This window comes from Rhipicephalus microplus, chromosome X (genome assembly GCF_043290135.1).
Source record: "Rhipicephalus microplus isolate Deutch F79 chromosome X, USDA_Rmic, whole genome shotgun sequence".
Classification (NCBI taxonomy): domain Eukaryota; kingdom Metazoa; phylum Arthropoda; class Arachnida; order Ixodida; family Ixodidae; genus Rhipicephalus; species Rhipicephalus microplus.
Window position 1 is genome coordinate 329,935,578 of NC_134710.1, and position 23,211 is coordinate 329,958,788.

The 23,211-nt window shown below is 45.2% G+C and overlaps 2 protein-coding genes across 4 annotated transcripts in view; one reads left to right on the plus strand and one right to left on the minus strand.

Moving 5' to 3' along the window:
* Positions 1 to 743: 743 nt before the first annotated feature.
* RpL28 (ribosomal protein L28) lies at positions 744 to 10,499 on the plus strand. Of its 2 annotated transcripts, none has more exons than XM_037413625.2 (5): positions 744 to 790; positions 981 to 1,072; positions 1,175 to 1,298; positions 1,389 to 1,510; positions 10,368 to 10,499. In XM_037413625.2, exons 2-5 carry the CDS (start codon positions 986 to 988, stop codon positions 10,458 to 10,460), a joined length of 426 nt encoding a protein of 141 aa, XP_037269522.1. In that variant the 5' UTR covers positions 744 to 790; positions 981 to 985; the 3' UTR covers positions 10,461 to 10,499. The 2 variants fall into 2 exon arrangements, with proteins under 2 accessions (XP_037269522.1, XP_075735761.1); XM_075879646.1 differs by lacking the exon at positions 744 to 790 and adding an exon at positions 844 to 866.
* A 774-nt stretch (positions 10,500 to 11,273) lies between these two features.
* The window catches only part of Rop (Syntaxin-binding protein Rop), a 63,140-nt gene continuing 51,202 nt past the window's right edge, over positions 11,274 to 23,211 (minus strand). For both annotated transcript variants that reach the window (XM_037413626.2, XM_075879645.1), the window contains 2 exons: positions 14,839 to 14,993; positions 11,274 to 11,566 (listed from right to left, as the gene is read on the minus strand). In XM_037413626.2, the coding sequence (XP_037269523.2) occupies positions 11,505 to 11,566; positions 14,839 to 14,993 (217 nt within the window). In that variant the 3' untranslated portion in view covers positions 11,274 to 11,504. The remainder of the gene's footprint in view (positions 11,567 to 14,838; positions 14,994 to 23,211) is intronic.

Genomic DNA, 23,211 nt, shown 5'->3' on the forward strand with positions numbered 1-23,211 from the left:
GTAGCTACTCGCTGAGGCAAAAATCTTGGCATGAGTAAATTTGATGGCAGTGCTCTTTTAACGATTTACTGGTTGACAAGCGTGGGTACCGTAAACTTACATGATGTAGGACAGCCTATGTTACAGAGCCTATGTATTGTCGCGTTCATTTATATGCTAAAAAATTCTAAACAACCTTTTGTCTATTTATTTTTAATTATTTTTTATTTGTGCATAATAATTACGTACTTTAAGTGCTCCCTTGGCCAAAATATGACCACAAACGCTGAAGGTGAAGTCAGCGAGCAGGTGCTGACTAGCGCCACGCTACTCCTAGGTTACAGGCCTAGCGGCAGAAGGTATGAACTAGAACGTGGGTGCTGGAGAGCATAGAGTTTCTGGAGAGGAGCTCTCCGGGGCAGGTCATAAGTAGAGCTGGTGGTGCTTCAAACTTTGAATTCAGCACACACACACACACACACACACACACACACACACACACACACACACACACACACACACACACACACACACACACACACACACACACACACACACACACACACACAAATTGCCTACAAAAGTTGTAACTAAAAAAATTCGCACAAAGTTTGAGTTTAAAAATTGCCTAATAGTAAAGGCAAAGTTATTAGGACTGCGTAATGAAATAATGATAATGGCTCTTGTTTACTAAAAAAAAAGAAGCAAGACACTTTTAGATTGCATCAGTCGAGTAGACATGGTCATCAATGTCGCCGCCAACTCGGGCGCCATCAGCCGGCTTATTTCTTTTGCTGCCTCACATCGCAAGGTTCGTACACGTGTTCCCGATTGTCCCAGTTGGCGTAGACATGTTCGTAATTAATTCGTATTAAGTGTGTTCGTAGGTAAATAATATCGTATTACCAGGCCCCAGCTCATTGTTGAGCTCTTTCGTGCGCCGCGAGTTGTCCAGTCCCGTGTTGTGGAATTCTGCGAGGCCTAACTGATCTCTCTTGCAGTAACCATGTCGGCCGAACTGCAGTGGATGATCGTCAAAGACCGGTCCAGCTTCCTGGTCAAGAAGCGGATGATCAAAACGTGGTTCAGCATTGTAAGTGTCGCCGTCTGCGTCGATAATGATTTCAGATTTTTTTTTTTTGTTCTCGCGCCTTCAGTGTGGTTAGCGCTGTCATTTTGTCCGGGTGTAATGCAGGACCCCCTGAACCCTAAGGGAACGCACGCCAAGCGCTACAGTGGCACCGTGAGGGACAAGGCACTCACTATCGAACCTCACAGCAGCGGCAAAGGCGTCACGTTGGTCTACAAGAAGCAAGCTAGTGAGTATCCGCACAGCGCATGAAGAATTGAATCTAATAGGGTGCACGTGGTAGAGCCATACTGATTGTGATCCTCGTTTTGCCGTTTAGACCGCAAGAAGCCGGCGAAGTTGATTGACCGCGTGCCCCTGAAGAAGGGAGCCCGCCGCACGATGTCCTCTATCAAGAATTGGGTGAAGGGACACCAGTACTACAGGAAGGATTTGCAGACCGTAAGTGCCGTGCGACTCGAGTAATGTGTGAAAATACGTGGCGGTCGCTTGTGTGGAGTCTCATATCCCAAGGTAGACATGTATTATTGCTGTGAATATTTTTTGACTGTGACTGCATCAATTGCTACATATTGTGAGGTAACAATTTGTAGCTTGGTTCAGTTGCAGTCTGCACACACAGAGCTTAGCTCATCTTACAGACGATGATTGCACCATGGACGGCGTGGAAACGATTTGGAATCGTGAGCTAGGATGAACCGTGGCTCTCCATTGCACCATGAGTACACAAATGCTGGCCGTTTTGTGTACTCTCGTGAATGGACCCCGCCGCGGTGGTCTAGTGGTTACGGCGCTCTGGTGCTAACCCGAAGATCCGGCTACATTTTCGATGGAGGCGAAAATGTTTTATGTACTTAGGTTTAAGTGCATGTTGAAGAACCGTAGGTGGTCCAAATTTCCAGAGCCCTTCACTATGGCGTGTCTGATGATCATATGATATAGTTTTGGGACATTAAACCTCATATATTATTGTTATTATTGAAGTGGGGAAATTTGAGTTAAACTTCATGTGTACATGCCTGTATTGCATTTGAAAAGCATAGGTTACTCTTAATCTTTTTCTGCATGATGTAATCAGTAATAGTCTGCAAGTCAATGACAGAAGGTAGTCACTAACAATAATTTGTCTTTCACTGTGTAAAAAAGAACTCTGAAATTTTTAGCATGCGAGAGCTGCCTATTTCTTGCATGCGCCTGCTTGCCAGGCAGCACTGTTAACCATCTGTCTTTTTGGCTAGAAGTGCAAGGGTTGCACTTTTTTCATTGAAGGGGATAGAACTGCAGAAATCACCACATATGATCGCCATTTATATAATTTTGAGTGAATCATGATCACACTTGTTCAAACTGGAGCCACTTTTGTCACTGATGTGCTTGCTCAAAGGCTGCATTTAATGCACTGGGAGATCATGATGGCTTTGCCAGAGGGTATTTTCCTACCCATTGAAGCTCTTTCTATATATTGTGTGCAAAGCTTCCTTCAAGCATTCACATTTAATGGTTCTTTCTCTTGCAACAAAAGCATTTCAGAAACTCATTCTGTTAGATTGCAGAGATTTCTATGCTAGATTGTACAACTTCGATATGAGAGTTTTCCTGATGCTGACCCTAGTTTTTTGTTTGATTCCTAAAGTATCTGCATACCTGCCAAGTCTCCCGGATTGGCCGGGGGACTCCTGAATTTTGACCTTTTTTTCCGGTTGTACGGTCGTCATGAAAATCTCTTGGAAATCGAAATTTCTGTGCGTGATCTGGCCGCATTGACAAAAAAAGCAGCTCAATCCGCTCCAGGCTTTTCAAACCTACCACTTTAATTATAAATCAGTTTAAGAGGCGTGCATGTAAACGTACAGTATAATCTCAGTGATGCGAAACTGCGGCAGATACGAATTCTTAAAATTCGCCAGCCAAAGTTTACTATGTTCATTGGGCCTCAATTCAAATGTTCTCAACACATTTCCTAACCGTGGCGGGTGATAGGAACTTTAGTACGGAAACCGTCGCAACGAAGGCCGAGAGCAGCCTACTCAGAGCTTCGGAGGTGTGCGTGCGACCGGCGCACGCACTGTCTTCTACAGTGCGTGTGATTGTCGTTGCAACAACCGCTGTGGATGAAACTACGGGCACTCTTGACATCATCAGAACCCCGAAAATGTGTGCTCAACCAGTCAAAGCAACGCTGCTTTCCGCAAACTCTGAGGACAAAACTGTGGCAGATGATATTGTAGATGGCATAAAACGACTTAGTTTCGAAGGCGCATGCACAGCCAAGTGCATGGGGATTGTAAAAATGAACTACTGTTTGCCGCAACCGCCGCGCTCAAAACCGCGGCGACGCGATAGCGATCTACGAGCTCTGATAGCACGCAGCGGTAGGTTAAAGGCAGTAAATACGTAAAAATAAAAAAAAAAGTTAGTGTTACTGCAAGGGCGAAGCAACAGATGTGACAGCAACAATTTGGAATGTAACGCTGTGAACGGCAAGCAGATAAAAAATGCAGTGCGCTGCCCACACACAAATGACGCACGAAAACGATACTCGCAGGACAAGAGCGAACTAAGAACATTTACCTCTCGAAACGTAACGCGCTGTTTAAACAAAAGCAATGTACGATACGTAATCACAGTTACAGATGAGTACAGACTAACAAGTGTTTCAGTTGTTACACCTCGCTGTGTGTGAAAAGCGCACCATTTTCGCAAAAGGGGCCTGTGCAGAGACCAAAGTGACCTTTGTGGGCCCGGCAACTAACGCTTTCGTTTCAGTGAAAGCCAAAGGCACACGATTCCCCCACCAAAGGATAAGCGTGCACGCACAGGCATCTATCCATGGGGCAAAGTACACGTGAGAGATAAGCACGCGTCGCCGTATCACGACGAGCTCGGCGCGTAGCGTGGTCGGGTTTTCTTTGTGTTCGTATAGATAGATACGTATACATATATATGGTCAAGGACGGTGGCGACGGCAAAAAAACAGCCTGGACGGTCCATATAATTGCTATCGCAATAAAAAGTGGGCCAGACGCTTTTTGGCGTTCTTGTCAAAAGAATCTAGTAGTGAGCAAAGCTTTGACCTGCACTTTTGCAGCAGCCAGCTGCGCCGACCTGTACGGTCACATGCGTCCCAGGAAGATACGCTTGAGTTGTTTTGACGGAAATAGATTCTGCTAGTTGTGTTGCTTCTTTGAGACTCTCACCTTAGTGAAAAACTCTACACTCGTGTGCTTGGCCACTCCTAGCCACTACAGGACCACAACACTGATGTTGACGATTGAGACCCCCCTCCCAACACCTTTGTTTTTCACGGTTTTTTGTTTGTACTTGTTTTTCTTTTATGCTGCACACCCCCTTCCCCCCCTATGCGGATATTTCCCGGATTCAGAATCCTTGAACTTGGCAGGTATGTATCTGTACGAACACTACTACTAAGTTGTTTCTAAACACTGAAGAACTGGTATGCCAAGAGCAAACGAGGACATTTCTATCTTGAAATTGCCCATTAATGTGGCTGATTCTGGTGACATCTGCCTATGTCATTTGACTGTATGCTAACAAACAGTGCCCATATTGCTTTAAAGAGCAAGAGAGAGATATGGAGAAAGGCAGAGAGGTTAACCCCGCTAGGCTTGATTGGGTACCCTACACGTGGGGTGGGGAAAGAAGAAATATAGAGAGCTTGCACGGAGGGTCGTGGCACTATGCACTCTGGGTAGGGAGCCATTTTTTTTTTTTTTCAGAGGCAGTAGCGGAGGCATAATAGAGTGCGATAAAAATTTATCTCAAAAGAGTGCCGTGCACGATGTCGGTGTCAATGGAAGACTAGACCGCAGCACTGCACATACCAAAAAGACACAAGCGCAGTACGAAGACAAGACTAGACTTTGCGGACTGGACCCTTTCACGCTTCATGTGGGCGACTGTGTAACCCGCTGTGCTGTTGCGTGGCGTGTGGCACAGCTAGCTTCTTTCACTCGTCAAAAAGCTTCATGCACAACCAGTGACTGCTATGGACTTCATGTCATCAGCGATGAACAAGCAATGTTTTGACGAAAAAGTGAATAATATTGCTTCACAAAATTGACCTATACGATTGGGTCCTACAAAAGAGAATTTGAAGAAATTTTTCGATGCCCTGATTCATTAAAGGCAACCGGCAGCAGCAAGCACAGCCCCATGTTACATGCGATCTTCATATGGCTCCCGCACACAGCCACTCGGCATAACCTTGTGGCCCGGTGGGGGTGGGGGTGGCTTTCTCGACTTCAACTGCTTTCAAGTAGTAGAACTCATCCTAAGAACGAGAAACTTTTGAACTTCGGAGCTGTCGGCGTGTAACCACAAGTCCACGTTGCTTACACAGTTGCCCACACGAAGCGTGAATGGGTCCATTACACAGTCTCCTCTTTTCTTTGTACTGCTCATAGTCTCTTTGGCCCATGCAGCGTAGCGCTGTAGTCTTCCAGAGATGCTAACATAGTGCATGACACGCCTTGGAATTGAATTTGCATCTCACTCGATCACAACTGCACTCCCTGGCCACTCCCTCACAAAAGCGCTGCCTAGCCAGACTCAATAGCATCGGCGCCATCCATGCAAGCGCACCATATATAAGATAAAAAAGAAAGAATATACAAAAAGAAACATGAACAGTTCTGTAGTGATTCATTCAATTATGTGGTCGTGTTATCCTGGATCACTGCCGGTTGAGAACATGGGTGTACTGTCTGTTTCGCCTCTGTCAAAGTACAACAAGGCATTGGTACAAAATAAAGGCTTTGGCAGCAAGTGATTATTTGTTGTGGCCTCATCTACAAGCATACTGAAGGATTACTTGCAAGCGTGATGTTTCATTCAGATGCATCTGGATCAAGCCTGTCAATAATTTTTTTCAGTTTTTGCGAAATGGAATGTCTTAACTTAGTGACCAAAGTCTAGGTTAAGTAGTTTTCAGCGTAAAAGCTTAGTGCCTCATAGTGTAGTCACTGGAGCTGCAGTATTCGTATTTCATAAAAAATGTTTTTGCCCTTTTTTGTACATGTATAAAAAGAGGAAAGGGAATATGGTGCTTCCAGATAAGTGCTCATACTAGTTGATTCTCACCAGTTTTACTGGTGAGAATTAGCACGGTGGGGCTAGAAGACAGGATAGAGGTTAAAGATGTGGTGGTTTGCATAACCTGTGCCTTTAAGCATTGAAGTGCATACAACTGCATCACAATGTATTGAATTGTTAGATAAAGCATGGTAATCCTTATGTGTTAATAATATCTGGAGTTGTACGTCCCAAAACTACAACACGAGTAGACCCCGTAGTGGAGGGTTTCGGAAATTCGGACCATCTAGTGTTCTTAAAGGTGTGCCGACGGCACATACGACACTGATCTCTAGCATTTTGCCTCCTTCAAAATGCAACTGCCCCGGCCAGGATTGAACCTGCGACCTGCAGGTCAGCAGTTAGCACACTAACCGCTACACCATCGCGGCGAACCCTAAAATGTTTGATGTTTTCAAGTATGATTTCCTTGAGTAAAGGTACCTTGGTGTCTTGTGAAGCTTTTCAAGGTTGGGTCTCGTGTAGAGGACGTTGCAGCAGGAACCCGTCAAGTGTATCTGACTACAATTGAGCGTTCTCACAAGTTTAATATAAAATGTGCCAATTAAAGGGGACCTACGAACAGTTCGAGCATGCATTTTTTATCGGTTCTTCTGGTGCCGTGAAATGCGCCGTAATCGTGCAAGTGGCAACGCCAAAATTGAAGCTGTTATAATTTTAATTCACGGGACAAATTACTCTGATCTCGGACTACAGCGACACACATAGGCTATTTTTGTTATGGAAAGTGACGTGATGACAAAGACTGTTCACTTTTGATTGTCTTGACGCGACAAGTGAGATGCAGTATTCATGTGGTGGTAACTAGGCCATGTGAGTGGATGCTAAGTACAGCAAAAACCCTTTTTATACTTTCTCGGGAAGCCATCATTCCTGTGTTTAAATATGCATTTTTTTAACAGTGAACATGACACTTACTCAGCAAACGAGGTTACGGTATGCCAGCAACTAAAGGTGGAAACACATACCGCGTTTTTAGTGAGCCAAAAATGTGACTTGTGGCAGACGCCAGCGTTGCCGTAGAATGCGTCTGACATGCAAGCCGAGTAGTGGCCCCACCCAAAGGGTATGTATTATCTTGCACAGCGAGACTGGGAGCGTGTGCTACCTGACCCACGTGGTTCGTCCCAATCATGCTCGCGACACCGTCCAAAAGAGTGGTAGCGAGGTATTGTGTGAAGTCCACCATGAGGTGACATTTTCAGTATGTCTTTGTACGGTGCGCACTGTGATTAGAAGTGGTCTTTCACGTCGGCAGGAGAGTGAAATGCGAAAGAGAACGTTTCTCGTCTTTCTCTGCTTGAGTTTTGAATTTTGAGGACTCATAACTTCACTTTTCGTGCAAAAATTTTCATCATTGTTGTATTGGTTTTGGGAATCATTGCTACACACGTTCTGGTGATAAATAAGGCTGTCACAAGTGTTGCAGTGCCCCTTTAAATAGCATTGTAAGGACTACACGTGTTTGAGTGAATTTACCTAACAGCTATTGTTTTTAAGAATGCTTTTTAGGTAATGGTCTACTTTAACCTTGGTTGGTGTAGTGTTTTTTCAAGATGCAAGGGTGGCACAGGATATGTAGGTTTGGGAACAGTCCTATGAGCAGGCAAAAGTGCCTTTTGTAGCTGGCTTAGAGCACCACAAGGCCCTTTTGAGCAAGTTGGGAGCAGAGAAAAAGTTCACAGCAGATGTTACTTGTTTCACATGCACATGTGAAGCAACCCTTGTGTAATGTTGAATTCCAATGGTGGAGTCTGAGCAAGTTTTTCTGCTCCTTTTGGAGCTACTGTGTAGAGTGACTCCGAGAAACAGGAAAAGTTGCTCCACTCAAATTGGCGAAGTGTACCGTAACTCGGCGTTGATGCACTCTTAACGCGTTCGCCGGCTTGGGGGTGCCGCCGCTGTCGCATGTTTTGGCAGTAATGGTGGACGACGTGACCGACTGGGCGCTAGATAGTGACCGCTTCAAGTTGGAAATCTCCAGTTCTTGCACGAGCGGTTCATCGAATAGTGACAGCGAGATTGAAACTACCGTGTACAAGCATTAATTCAACATAATTCGACAGTGGAATAAGCGGAATGGAATAACTACACGCAAGGTATTCTAGGCAACTCTCCGACTTCTGCTTCGACCTTGCTTCCCATGCTTGCTTCGGCAGGGTGACCTGTGCTGAGTGCTCGCTTACAGAGTCCATCGGCTCCCCAGACTCTGCCACTGGAATTCAATGTAATGCTGCATTTTTTTTTCAAACGTTAAGCTAAATTGTGCTATAGCCTTATAGGCATTGTTATAGGAGAATGTACACTTGGTGAGCAGTCCTGAGCGCTCTCTCTACTAGGCTGTTTTTTGGGGAAGTGGACACCACCCCGCTATTTTTAACCACCATTGCAGTCATTTTCACTTTTGTGAACACTGCCATCAAGTTAAAAAAAAAATCGGTTTGCCCCAAGGGTGAAGCAATGAATGCGATAGCAATTAGTTGCCAGCATTACTTCATATAACATTACAACTAATACTCCTGTCACACGGTAAATATAATGTTGTTTACAGCGAATGTCATTCGTTTGTGATGTCATTTCTTTGCTGTCGCGTGGGAAAACTAATGTCATTTGATGAAAATTAGATTTTCTATTGCAGGAGTTTCCGAAGCGCATTCGCGTTCGATTTCGGACCGAATGAGTAGACTCGGCGCCTGAGACTTGGGAGATGACTCTGTTAACTGATGTACACACAACTTTTATTATTTGCAAATATCTTGTTCATTAATAGATCAACGTATTACTGGTTTGATCACATGATGGCACGTGCGAAAATGTCTTAAAAAAAAAAAAAAAAAACTCTCAACCACAGTGGCTGGACGCCGGCCACATTTTGTTTTGCTTTGTTGTTGTTGCCTGTATCGCAGATATTGATGGTCCGATTCCACATGTTGGCTGCGGCGGCTGCATTTCCGATGGAGGCGGAAATGACGGAGGCCCGTGTGCTCAGATTTGGGTGCACGTTAAAGAACCCCAGGTGGTCTAAATTTCCGGAGCCCCCCACTACGGCGTCTCTCATAATCATATGGTGGTTTTGGGACGTTAAACCCCACATACCAACCGATTCCACATGTTGTGGTGACCAAGGTGGTGACTACATGAAATCGGTGCCACGGTCTCATTTCTGCAGCCGGGAAGTCATGCGTCCCGCTTCAGTTCGTTGTACTTGCGCTCCGTCATATCGTCGGCCATTTTGGGTTTTGAGTGGGTCATGCAGTTGTGGCAAGTTGTATAAGACGGCCGCATTTATATCTTAAGAGCATCTTTTTACTCATTAAAATATTTGTGGATACACGTATATTACATGAAAGTTCTAGTATACTTTTATTTCTCCCACAATTCCCAGCTGAGGTAAAGTCATTTCAAAATGACATTTGTTTTCGTCGTGTGACAGCACTTGGGTAAGATGACATTGTTTGCTTAATGCCATTCGTTGTAAATGACATATCTGCCGTGTGACAGGGGTATAACTCTGGTGGATCCAGTATCGTGTATCTCTGCGAAATGCTGGTGTAAGAGAATATTGCCGTGCCAGAGGGAAATGATCTGATTTTTTCGCACAGTCTCTTCGCTTAGAGAGCACTGGAATTGAAAGGGTTTGGAAGCCATGTGCGCTGATGCCTGCAGAGTTAGCACACATGCCAGCGAACACTCACGATCCAACTTTACAACTGCTGCTCAAGGGATCACTGCCTTGATGAAACTGAAAACAATGTTTCAGCTGTGTTATCAAGCATGGAGCTTCGTAGCTGTCGCTCCTTGTGACTGAGTTCGGGTGCTATGGTGCTGATAAACGAGTTTTCCGCAACCGGGGTGATTTTGAACATGTAGGTGCAAATGTTCCACCCCTGAAGATTCATTCACACTGGCAGTTCAAAGACCACGTTTGATCCAGGAGAGACATGCTTGCCAAGGCTGCCATTCTTTCTTGGGCAAGCTGATAGTTTGAACTTTAAAGCCAAAATTCTTGGTGTATGTTTTGGGATATCATCTTCCACACTAGAAAGCACAAAAGCAAAATTATATGTCACACCCCATACCTCTGATTGCTCTTGTACAAATGTTTGGTGGCATCTTTCCCCACACATGACATGAAATGTGGCTCCTGGGAGCCATTCTTTACTGAACCTTACTTTGCCTTTTGCAGTTGTGCCTCCGTCGTGCCAGTACCATCCTCAGGAGTCAAAAGGCTATTGTGCTGAAAAAGAAGAGTGCTCGCCCTGCCAAGAAGGCTGACTGAGTGATCACACCAGACCAATAAAACATGCTTTGAAGCAGATTTATTGCATTGAAAGTGGTTTTCTTCTTCGTTCCGTAATGGACAACCAGAACACGGGTCCCAGGATTGATAAGAGGACATGCAATACTGCCAACAGCACATTGTTTAACATTAGAAGAAACGCAAAAACTTCATGTAAATGTAGTGTAGATATTTAACAGAGCAGGATGCAGCACGTGACTTAGTGAGCTTCGGCATGGTGTGCGCAAGGTGCCTATTTTGTGTGGCAATGCTTCAGTGTGTTGGCAACTCCCATTTGTGCTCATCACGCACGGGAGGACATTGCTACAGCATAGCTATAATTAATAAATAGCATAAGTATACAGTGCAACACTCTTGCAACCACTGTAGTGCAGTGTTGGCCAAATGCTTGTTTGCGTAGTGTCTGAAGCGCATTGTGAGAACTGGCGTTGCCAGCCACTGCATCACCAGCTACTCATTGCAAGAGCCTGTACATAGTGTGCACTATTGCATGTGCCAACTGAACCTCTGTATGGCAGCACATGTACGTTCATGATGCTGACAAGCATTGCCATGCGTACATGTTGCAGAAGTGTTGCACACACCCCACTAAAGTCTATTGACTTGCTTGGTTGCCTTCACCGGTGCACCTCCACACACCCGCGAAGTACAGAAAGACCTACTCCCTGCCACTAAAGAATTAGATGCTGGACACTCGCACGTAACGCCTTTTTGCCTAGGTCTACGATTGCCTGAACAACACTGCCACAACCCCATGTGCATAAAAGTGGAGGGGGTGGGAAAGACTGCAGGTATAGTAGCATTTTTTTTAATGCAACAACGCATGCTGGTAGAAGTCTGCAACACTGCTTGACATCATCCATGCATGTCGCTCTAGTTTTCAATGATATACACACACAGACAGACCAACTTCTGCTAAAGAGTGGCTCCCAGATAGCTTTGGCAGCCAGGGGTTTGTGGAAGGGATAAAGCTCCCTGGACCCACTGAACAGGAATGTCTCCCTTTGGTGCACAGCAGTTGCCTCAATTGCTCAGATCTCTCAGGTCGCTGAGAAAGCCCTCGGGTGTAAGAATGTGGTCCGAGCCTGTTGGGAAGGAACCATTAAAAGTAGGCGTCAAATGAAAAAAAAAAAAAAAGCATATTCTCTATTTCGCAAAGTGCAAGACGGGTTAGGAAAAGTGGCATCCGACTGTTAGCAACGCAGAGTTCTTGGAAAGCACAGCCTTCTAGTTCGCAGAAGCAAGGAAGCTTTACTGTTGAGACGTGCGCTAAGAACAGGAGGGGAAAATAAGCACTTCTATGACTGCAGGCACTCATGAACTGTCCCACTCGAAGGAACAAAACTTATGCTCTGCCAAGTCAATAGTCAATTCTTATGTATTTAAATGCACAATGCAAAAACCCATATCTGACTTAGAAAATCAAGCATGCTTATTCAGTAAGTCATGTCATCCACTAGCATTTTAGTGAAAAAAGCTTCATGAAAAACTCTTGTCAGTACACTACACTGTACGGTTAAAATACATTGAAGTGTATGCATTTACATGCGTTTGTTTCTAGCATGTATGATTTGGCAAAGGAATGTTTAAGATCTTGAATGTAAAACCCCCAAAATTTTGTGGGAGCAAAAAAAAAAAAAAACCCGTATCTGCATGTCACACTACAAATGTCGTCGAAAGGCGATAGTCTTGCGTCTGGAGAGAGTGAACAAAACGTTTATCTGGTGTTCGGCACAAGAAAATTGGTGAATGGTATTCTGGAGGCGCTGCGTTAGAGTGCCTCGAGCGTGCAGCGGAGGCGAGTGAGCACATCAAGTCACGTCACACATGAGACAGGAGCGCTATCTGGCAGTTATCTTGGAAAAGGAAGCAACCATCTCTGAGCTGATAAGGCTTAGAACTCAAGGCGCCGGGTAGGTGTAAACCACTGTGTCTGTCTTAGTAAAGCGTTGAAAACACTTGTCTTGTTTTGTGCAAGCGTTACATTGTCAGCGCAGTGTGATAAACGCTAGGGTCCTTAGAATTACTTATGTATGCTTTTTCTAGTAAAAAGACACACATACAGAGTATTGACGTGTTGTTATGGTGCCTGAGATATGCACAATTATTGCTTTTTAATTGACAATTGCACAAGTATGAACGCTGAATCTTGAGCAATATTGGTGGACACTGCAAACGGGGTCGGCTGTTCGGGGTATCGTTTGGTGCCGCTTAGAGTACAGTTAAGGGCAGACGAACAGATAAATGTACAGAGAGACAGACCAAAATTTTTGTGCCGAAGGTCCCCAAGAAAAACTATCGTCTTTAAAAAAGATGTGCTCATTAACATGTGTAGAGATACCCTTCAGGGTGGGGGAGGGGGGCAAAAGCTAATCACAGCAAACTTCTACCACTTAGGTGATTAGGTGATTGGAGGGGGGGGGGGAAGCTGCACTGTCATGCACAGGCCTATGTTCATCTCTCTTCCAGCAGTACTTACCACAGCAAGGATAATTTTAAAATGTTTAACAGGCATTCCCCAGTCAGACTTGTAAATAAGTGCCACAGGAGCTCTTAATCCACCTTTTAAGCATTTGGTGTTTGTTTTTAACACAGTGATTATTGTTTCAATTTGTTTACATAGGATGCTTTTTACTACATTATGCTTTATTACTTAAAATTCTATTTGTGGATTTTTTGCAGATTCAGAAAAACACCTAGCATCTTCGACTGGATGGTAGCATTTCTTGCGAGCAAGTTTTGTGGCGACTTGCTCCAGTCATGAAGCTTTGTCAATATTGTGGTGATGATTCATGATGATTCTATGGTGACGATTCATGAAATTCCCGCCAAGGTTTTATACAGGGACATAAGCTATTGCCAGAGGCACCACCGTGAGCAGCAGGTGACTGATACATTGCGTTTGGAAGGGCAGATGTGCATTTGCACACAAGACATACATTTTTTTGTACTTTTTTCCCCTTATTCACTAAGTGAACATAGCAGTAGTGAGTGCTAACCAAATAATATCTCCTTCAGGAGTGAATTATGAGCGATTGTCTGTAAATGTGTGAAATTTACAGAACTTTGTTCTAAGGCACTTCATAATCTATTGCAATAGAGAAAAAGTACGCTGATTCACACATTTTCAGTGATTACTGATTAACCTTAAATTAGAGGTAATTAAATATCTATTTTAAACTCAGTCATGTCCTACTTTTGTATAAAAATAATAAACACTCAGGCTCAAAATACATGGGCAATTTGTTATTGGTTGCATTTATTCCAAGCAAATTAGAATTTTTTTGTACCTTCTAGAATGGGGCACATTGAACAGCTTGTCGAAAATATGCAGAGATAGAGACTTGGTTTAAAGAAGATTTTAGTGTGTTCAGCAAAGGAATTTTCTGCAGCAACACAGAGTAAAATCAAGTTAAAAGATGTCCGCTGCAATGAAGCAGTGGTTATCTCGGCCACGACGGTCGCATTCCGATGGAAGTTAAATGCTTGAGGCCTGTGTACTGTGCGATGTCAGTGCACGTTAACGAACACCAGATGGTTGAAATTTCCGGAGCCCTCCACAACGGCATCTCTCATAATCATATTGTGATGGGGTAGATGCCGTAGTAGAGGGCTCCAGAAATTTCAACCACCTGGTGTTCTTTAAGGTGTACTGACATCGCACAGCGCATGGGCCTATACTATTTTGTTTCCGACTGCCGCCACAGGTATTGACCCCGTGACCTTCAGCTCAGCAGTCGAGTACCCTAGCCACTGATATGCCGAGGCGGATGATCCACAACATATCAACTTTAGTATACTCAACACTGTAATCTTAATACATGTACAGTACTCATGGATTGAAACGAGATATTTTTTAGTAGAATGGCTGCTATGTGCAATTACTTGTGATAACCATGTCATGTCGCTGCCAATCTGGTTCCTAAAGTTAACGTTAACTATGTGTAAGTGTTCAAGCCACAATTAAGCCAATATGACACGAAATGCAGCCGCTGGAAACAAAACCACACATTACTTAGTCCTACATTATTGCCTTTTTATCTATCAGCACTTTACAACGCAAATACACAATGCTAATAGAGTCAAGTCAATAATAATAGTCAAGTAAGAGCAAATCAAGAGCAGTTGCTATCATCAATGCTCTGATGGTAATGCTTATAGCACAGTTAATTTTGGCTACACATGGCCAGTAAAAAAAAAAAAAAACAATGAAAGTAAGATGGAATGACCAAGCAAACACTCATTAATAGAATATCAAAGCCAACTATCTGGTAATATTATACAAGAGCAAAGAATGAATGACTATAACAAATACAAAGAAAGCCCAGCACTGGCAGTGAGAAGGTGCAGAGCTTACCAATGATAACCTCCCAGTTCTTCACTTCCTTGGTGACTTCATATGCACAGCGCATTTCAGAGTATGTCATGCCGCCAATGACGAAGACAATCAGGCGAGGCACATTCTTGACATTAGGTGTATTCTTATCCTTGTGCCAGTGGCCATAGCGCTGACTGTGAACATAAACAGGCATTTGCTTTTTACACACACTGAACAGTTGAATTTGTGTGCATCAGATGAAAATACATATTGCAGCATGGATATACGGAACAGGTAGAAGCGTCAACGAAAGAAAAGAAAGAAGACTGCTGTTGCTGCTCGCTCCGCTTGACAACTGGTCGATTCTACTTCTGTAATTTCTTTAATAAATGTCTCTCCGGCTCACCGCTAAAGGCGTGGTATCAAGTGATGGAGAGTGCTGGATCTCTTTTCAATCCTGGAACTCCGCAACCAGACTATACCTTCGCCATTAACAATGTCAACCGACGTTGCACAACAGATTGTTGATACATTCCTATCTGCCCGCTGCCCCGGCATTCAAAAAGAGATAAGCAGGATGTCGAGGACTGGCTCTCTTCGTACAAATGAGTAAGCATCAATAATAAGTGGGACGACAATGACAAACTTGGCCACATCCACTTTTACCTATGAAGGGTAGCGAAACTCTGGTTCAACAACCACGAAACTAAGCTTACTGATTAGGTGACTCTGAAAACCACCTTCGCAGACGCGTTTAGCGGACTGACCGTGCGCAAGCTTTGCACAGAACAGCGCTTGCGAGATCATGCCCAACTGTCTGGAGAGTGTTTCATGTCATATATTGAAAATGTCGTAGGCCTTTTTCATCGCTTCGATTCTGACATGTCCGAAACTGTCAAGGTCAAACACATCATGAAGTACATCGAGGGCAATGCCTTCCACATGCTCGTGGCGAAAGACCCAAAAACAGTTGCAAACGTTACTTATCATTTCAAAGGTTAAAACGAGTTGCGAAAACAGCCTATTTCAACGCGACACCCTACTTTCGAAATGACAAGAACGTCCGCATTAACCATTGGTGCCATTTCTCCAGAATCGACTGTATTGACGCAGCAAATCCAACAATTCATCCGAGAGGAAGTGGCACGCCAGTTGTCTTATGGGATCTTGATCCCAAGCAATACTCATGGGCTCACCTCGTCGTTCCACCAAACCATCGATGAGTACGTCTCCGAGGTGCTGCCGCTAATGTACCAGCCACAGCCTGTGTCCGCTCCCCTGACCTACGCTGACGTCGTGCGAAGGCAGGCACGTGAGGCGCTAAACGCCGCCGACCATGCTCATCTAACAAACACCTTCTACGCAATGCGCGCACCAACAGATCCTCACATCCCCCTTTACCGCCATCTTTCAACGCTTCGCAACAACCCTTGGCGCACATCGGATAACAGACCTATCTGTTACTACTGTCATATGCCTGGCCATGTTGAACGATTCTGTCGCCGACACGTTTCTCGTTTAGGTACTGTTGATGAAACCTACAGCTATGCCCACACACAACCACTACAGATATTGCTTTCTCATGCCACTTCAAACACCCCTTTGTCGAGCAGCCGCGCCTTCAACCCGCATCGATTGCCCTCCCCACACTGATTGCCCTGCCCACACAGACGTTCGCCTTTGCCGATGCTTTGTCATGCACCAGCTGCCCAAACTGAAAACTGACCATCGCAGTTCCAAAGGCAGAACTGCACCGCTGTTGAATTCTACAAGGCCTCATTCTCTTCCTACTAATGAAATAACTATTTGTTGAAGGTGTTGTCGATCGAGCATTAGTCGATACCGGAGCTGCTGTGTCTTACTGAGTGAAGCAATGTGTCGCATGTTACAAGTTACGAATCCATTTCTGGCCTCTCCCTGCGTATGGCAACCGTGCACCACATGTAAACCCTTCTGTGACGTGCACGGCTTGGCTCTTCATTCAGGACATTCTGTACGTGGTTGAATCCATCATCTCTCTAGTTCGCACTACATCATATTGGGCTGGGACTCCCTTTCTATACTTCACGCAGTTGTTGATTGTGCCTGGGCCAAACTACAATGATCATCGATCTCTGACGATTCTAACAAGCCTTCTTTTTCTCGTAGCGTAGTTGCTGCTGAAACAGATATCCCACCTATGTCTTCTGCTCTCGTGCCGATCTCTTGTGACCACGCTCCTTTTTTGAATGCCACGTTCATGTCGTCAGAAGACTTCGCTTCTGGAATGAACTTCCTTCTACCATTTGCTTTTGTGATGATTGAAAACTCTTGCACAACCATTTACGCCACGATCTCCTTTCAGTACCAGCCACATTATTCCGTGGAGAATGTCTCTGCCGCCTTGAGGAAATTGATTGCGTTTGTGCCAGTCAACTGCCCGATCGTGCAACAAGCCTTCAGATAGCCAGTGTTACTCCCGCTACCACGTTCACCACATCTTCCCTAAATGCCTTCATTGATATGATATGTGGGGTTTAACGTACCAAAACCACCATATGATTATGCGAGACGTGGTAGTGGAGGGCTCCGTAAATTTCAACTACCTGGGGTTTTTTAGCGTGCACCTAAATCTGAGAACACGAGCCTACAGCATTTCGCCTCCATCGAAAATGCACCCACCGCAGCCAGGATTCGATCCCGCAACCTACGGGCCAGCAGCCGAGCACCTTAGCCATTAGACTACCGCGGCGGGACTACACACCTTCCTGCCGTCAATGGATTTGGACACTCCTGTTGCTCAATGAACCCAACTCTTGATGCTTCTAGACAACTTCAAAACATCTTTAGACTTCAAACAAACCAATTTCGGCTGAACATCTCCAATTGTTCATCAAATTGACAGTGGCACCCACACACCATTGTTTCAGCGTCTATACCGGGTCTCTCACATTGAGCGCCAAGTTGTTGACGATCAGGTGACTGATATGCTCAATTGCGGCATCATACAGCCATCCAACAGTCCGTGGTACTCGTCAAAAAGAAGGACAATAGCATCTGATTCTGTGTTGATTACAGGCGCCTTAACAATATCACGTGCACAGATGCTTATCCGCTCCCTAGAATCGACGACGCTCTCGACTGTTTGCAAGGAACAGAGTTCTTTACCTCGCTGGATCTTCGATCGGGATTCTGGCAGGTACCCATAGATGAAGCTGACCGCCCCAGGACTGTGTTTGCAACTTCGAGCAGCTTGTATGAGTTTAACGTGATGCCGTTCGGTTTTTGTAATGCCCCTGCCAGCTTCGAGTGCCTGACGGGCAATATACTTCAAAGCCTCAAATGGCAAACGTGCCTTTTCTATCCAAACGCTGTTCATAGTTTTTGCGAAAAACTTCGATACCCACCTTCTGCACATAACAAGTGTCCTGGAATGCCTCAAACATGTGGAGCTCAAACTTAATTTGAAGTGTCATTTTGCCGCCAGAAAGCTCGCCATCATAGGGCATTTTGCCAGCAAGGACGGTGTTCTACCTGACCCTGCCAAACTCCGGGCGTTCCGTTTCCTAAGCCATCGACACTAAAGGAACTCCGGAGCTTTATTGACGTATGTTCAAACTTTGATCGGTTTGTTTGTAATTTCGCATCCGTAATGGCTCCTTTAACATGCCTACTTTCTCACAGCCAAGGCATTTAGGCAGAGCCTTCCGCTTGGGAAGCCGCATTCGTGAAACTACGTAATCTGATTACATCTCCATCGATTCTCTGTCACTTTGATCCAGGTGCCCCTACTGAGATCCACACCGATGCTCGTGGAGTCGGCCTTGGCGCTATTCTTGCTCAACGCAAGTCTGGCTTCAACGAGTATGTCATTTCCTATGCCAGTTGCACTATTACTGGTGCTGAAGAGAACTATTCAGTCGCAGAAAAAGAATGTCTGGCCATCATGTGGGCAATCACAAAATTTCGACCCTAGGTATAGATGGTCGTCCATTTGATGTCGTGACTGATCATGTCCTCTGCTGGTTATCGTCACTAAAAGACCCACCTGGTTGTCTGGCTTGTTGGGCATTACATCTCCAGGACTTTGATATCCGCCTCGTCTACAGGTCAGGTCGCAGAGATTCACATGCCGATGCTCTTTCCCGCTCTCCACTTCCCCATGAATATAGAACTGCATCTCTTTCCAACTTCGATGCTGCGGCACTTTCATACAATGACATGCCTTCCGAGCAGCGTCAAGACGCTTGGATAGTCTCTATAATAGAGTTCTTGTCTCAGTCATCCCAAGGTACCGTCACTCGTTCACAGCAACGCACAGCTCGACATTTAACCAATCGTGATAGACTCCTGTACTGTTTCAACTACCTTTCTGACGGCCGCAACTGATTGCTAGGGATTCATCGCCACTTACGTGCAGATATCTGCGCTTCCTTTTACGTGGATCTCCGATGTGGCTACACTGGTGCAATAAAAACGTATGCACGCCTCTAACTACGGTACTACTGGCACGGCATGTACTGCTTTATCCGACAGTATGTACGTTCTTGTTCTGAATGTCAATGCCAGAAGAGCGCACTACACATTCAATGGACAACTGCAAACATTGCCTTGCCCCTCCCGGCCATTTGACTGCATCGGAATTGACTTGTACAGTCCCCTTCCTTGCACACCTAACGAGAACCGTTGGGCGATTGTCGCTATTGATCACTTGACACGCCATGTTGAAACTGCCATGCTGCCAGAGGCCACATCACATGAAGTTGGCTTATTTATCCTCCACAATCCTGTTCTTTGCCATGGCGCACCTCGTAAGCTGCTCGGCGACCGCAGACGCACTTTCCTCTCTGAAACCGTGGAAGCCCTTTGTGAATGCAATGTTGTGCATCGAAAAACGAGCACGTACAATCTGCAAACCAACGGATTGACCAAGTGGTTTAACCAGGAGGCGGAAACTCCCTAAACCTCCCATGTAAGCACACTTGCATGCTGATACGCAGTGGCAGCGCCGCTTTTACCACTTGTGGCTGCCAGGCATCCAACTAGAAATAAGGAACAGAACATTTCATTCATGACGTCACTGGTGAGGTCACCAAACAGAGAAAAAGGACGAAAAACCGTAAAAAGGAGGGAGACCGTGGAAACCCTCCTTTCCCACTTCGCATGCTAGGGAAATGCACTATTGCGTTCTTTCAGGTTCGCTGGCTACTTGGGTGATGTGGCCATTTGTGAAACTTCTTCAACTATTTTTTAAAAAAATTTGTTCGTGTGTTCTGAAGTGGCAATAATTAAGCTGACCGATTTTTCAGTAAAACGATACTTGACTGGGACAAATAAAATGAACTTTTTTATTACATGACATTTTGCACAAAAATAACATAGACACATAATGTGAAAGTGTCAATTTATAAAGGCAGCTTTAATTTACAAATGACATATGGACATAATGAGCAAACAATGAACCCAACATATCCAAACCAATACGAATATTATTAACAATCACGAGTACGACACATCGCATTTCGCTCAATCACGTTTGTTATGACGGCACACATAGTTTTCTTGAGTACCAAACGAAACTGAAGTTCAGAGGCACGGAGAGGCTTGAAGTAATTAAATGTTTTTCAAGAGAGAACGTTTCTGGAAACAGTGTTTCAGCTTTCGGCAAGTTGACTTATCCTCGTCAGGGCAACTGCGTCACCTTGACGAAGACAAGTTCACTTATCAAAATGTCTTCTCCAGCAACATTCCCTGTAATGATTTTTAGAAGCATTTAGTCGATCACATGTATTTGAGTGACAGTATTAGAAGTAAAGACTTAAACCACAGCCACATGAATTTTATGAACAGTAAGGAGCTGATAATTGACGTTATTCGAACTACATGCCAAAAGTAAAAGAAGCAAAAACTGTGTAGCCAAGTCAACACAAATTAAAGCCTTTCATTAAATGCATTTTGCTGACAGCAGCTTCACTGCCAACTTAACCAATTAGTCTAGTGGCACTGCACTTCTGTCAATCCAGTCTGGCTTGCCGAGAACTGGGTTTACTCATGCACTCATGCAAAATCAATATATGCTCAAATAATGAGTCTAAATACTTGTGCTCACCCATGACCACTAGGAAACCTGAAAAACCTTCGTGGAAATAGAAATCCCCGAGTTAACATACTGCTGGGCCGTGAAAAACATGTGTTGCCTGATTTGGCCATCTTTGTCCAATGCATGGTTGACTTGCTCGCATAGCTCACTGCGGCTTTTTCTCTTTGCCCGCCACAACTTGTCTTTATCTTTCTTATGGTTGGCACGCCAACCGAACGAGACAACTGAGCTCGATCCAACTTGTAATATCGCTGAGCGAGTGGCGAGAAGGAGCACGAACTCAAGTCAGCCACTTCCCGCGCTTCACCTCATTTAAAATTCATAAAATATAAAATAAAAAAGACATACAGTCGAACACGATTATATCGAACCCACATATATCGAATTTTCGGGTATATCCAACTCGCAAGTTATCCCCTTGAAATTCCTTAGTAAAAGTATAGAAATTCGTACAATTATATCGAACGGTATTTTCACCCACCTTCGGATATATCGAACGCGGCGCGAGCTGGAAGGTGCGCTCCAACACTTGCCCCCCCCCCCCCCCCCCCCGCGATCTCTGCGGCAGCGGGGCTCCGCGCGCGAGTTGAAAGGCACGCTTTTGGCACTTGCAGCAGCGCCCAGCGACCTCCGTGCAGCGCCATGCTTCCGCTAGAACCCGAAACGCTCGAAAAAGGTAAGGGTGAGAGGGCTCAGACTGCGCAATCTCCAACTTACGGAACAGTTTTTTTTTCGATCTTTTTCTCTCTCATGCTTCTCCGCGTATGCGTCGGCTCGGAGAGCAGGAATGAAGGAGCCGATGTCCTCCTCCTTTTGCCTTTTATTTTTTGTTGCTGTTTTGCGATGTTTGATCAGCCAAACACAGCTCGCGCCTTTTGCTGTTGCCCTCGCAAGTAGCCATCACCTTTGAGTGCTTTGGTGTTCTTGAGCTGTCGCATTGCCGACATACCACCGCATGTGCAGCGTTTCTCTTTTGCATGCGTGGAGTGCAAAGCCGCTGCGGACTCCTTGAATTGTTGACTTCTCGTGTAGCTATGGCCAGCGTCAAGAAGCGCAAGACCCTTGACTTTGCGATAAAGTTGAAGGCTTTTCAGCGTGTTGAGACGAGCGAGAAATGTTCGACTGTCACGGACAACTTCAGGATACCACGGAGCACTCCGAGTACCTTGTTGAAAAACAAGGCAGATATCAAGGCAAAGGCGGTGGGGCGAACGCCGGGAGCCTGACATGTGCGCGCTTCTTCCCACGGGAATGTAGAAAAGGTACTGCCTGGTTTCTAGAAGTGCGCGTGAAGAACATTCCGGTGAATGGCCCGATGCTGATCGCCAAGGCCAAATGGTTTGCCGCTGTACTCGGTGAAACAACTTTGCCGACAACAGCGGGTGGCTTCACCGATTTAAGCAACGCTACAACATCGTTGGCAAAACCATTTCTGACGAAAACGAAGCTGTCAGCAGTCAGGACATCTGGCAGTGGATGACGAAGGAGTGGCCGGAAATCTCTGCGAAGTTTTCTCCCGCAAAGATCTTCGATGCCTGGTGAGACGTGAAGAGGACACAGTGGACAACTGCTTTCGCAAGGCAGGCTTGGAGACTGCAGAACTTGCGGAAACCAGTGAAGATGACGACGAGCGCATAATGATTGATTGATATGTGGGGTTTAACGTCCCAAAACCACCATATGATTATGAGAGACGCCGTAGTGGAAGGCTCCGGAAATTTAGACCACCTGGGGTTCTTTAACGTGCACCCAAATCTGAGCACACGGGCCTACAACATTTCCGCCTCCATCGGAAATGCAGCCGCCGCAGCCGGGATTTGAACCCGCGACCTGCGGGTCAGCAGCCGAGTGAGTACCTTAGCCACTAGACCACCGCGGCGGGGCACGACAAGCGCATAGACGACACGTTTCGCGAGTTGTGATAAGATCTAGACTAGCGTCTTCAACATTTCAAGAATGAAGAAGCAGGCCGAGGTTAGCGTTTTTTTTTTTTTTCATGCAAATAAATGATTATGTTGCGGTGTGTGTGCGGAATTAGTTGTCATTCATCAATGCACATATTGTAGGTGATGATCCACTACAAATAAGCTCTCGGGGCCTATATTTTTTATATCGAATTTTTTATTACGTAATTAATTCGCGACCCCCTTCGAGTTCAATATATCCGTGTTTGACTGTATAAATAAAAGAGAAGTTCTTTACAGAGGTCTACTGACCACACCAATTGGGACCGCATACTACCCTTTGTTACCTATGCTTACAACAGCGACACTCAGTCTATGCCAGGATTATCTCCATTCTTCCTTCTCTACGGGCGCGAACCTTCCTCATTG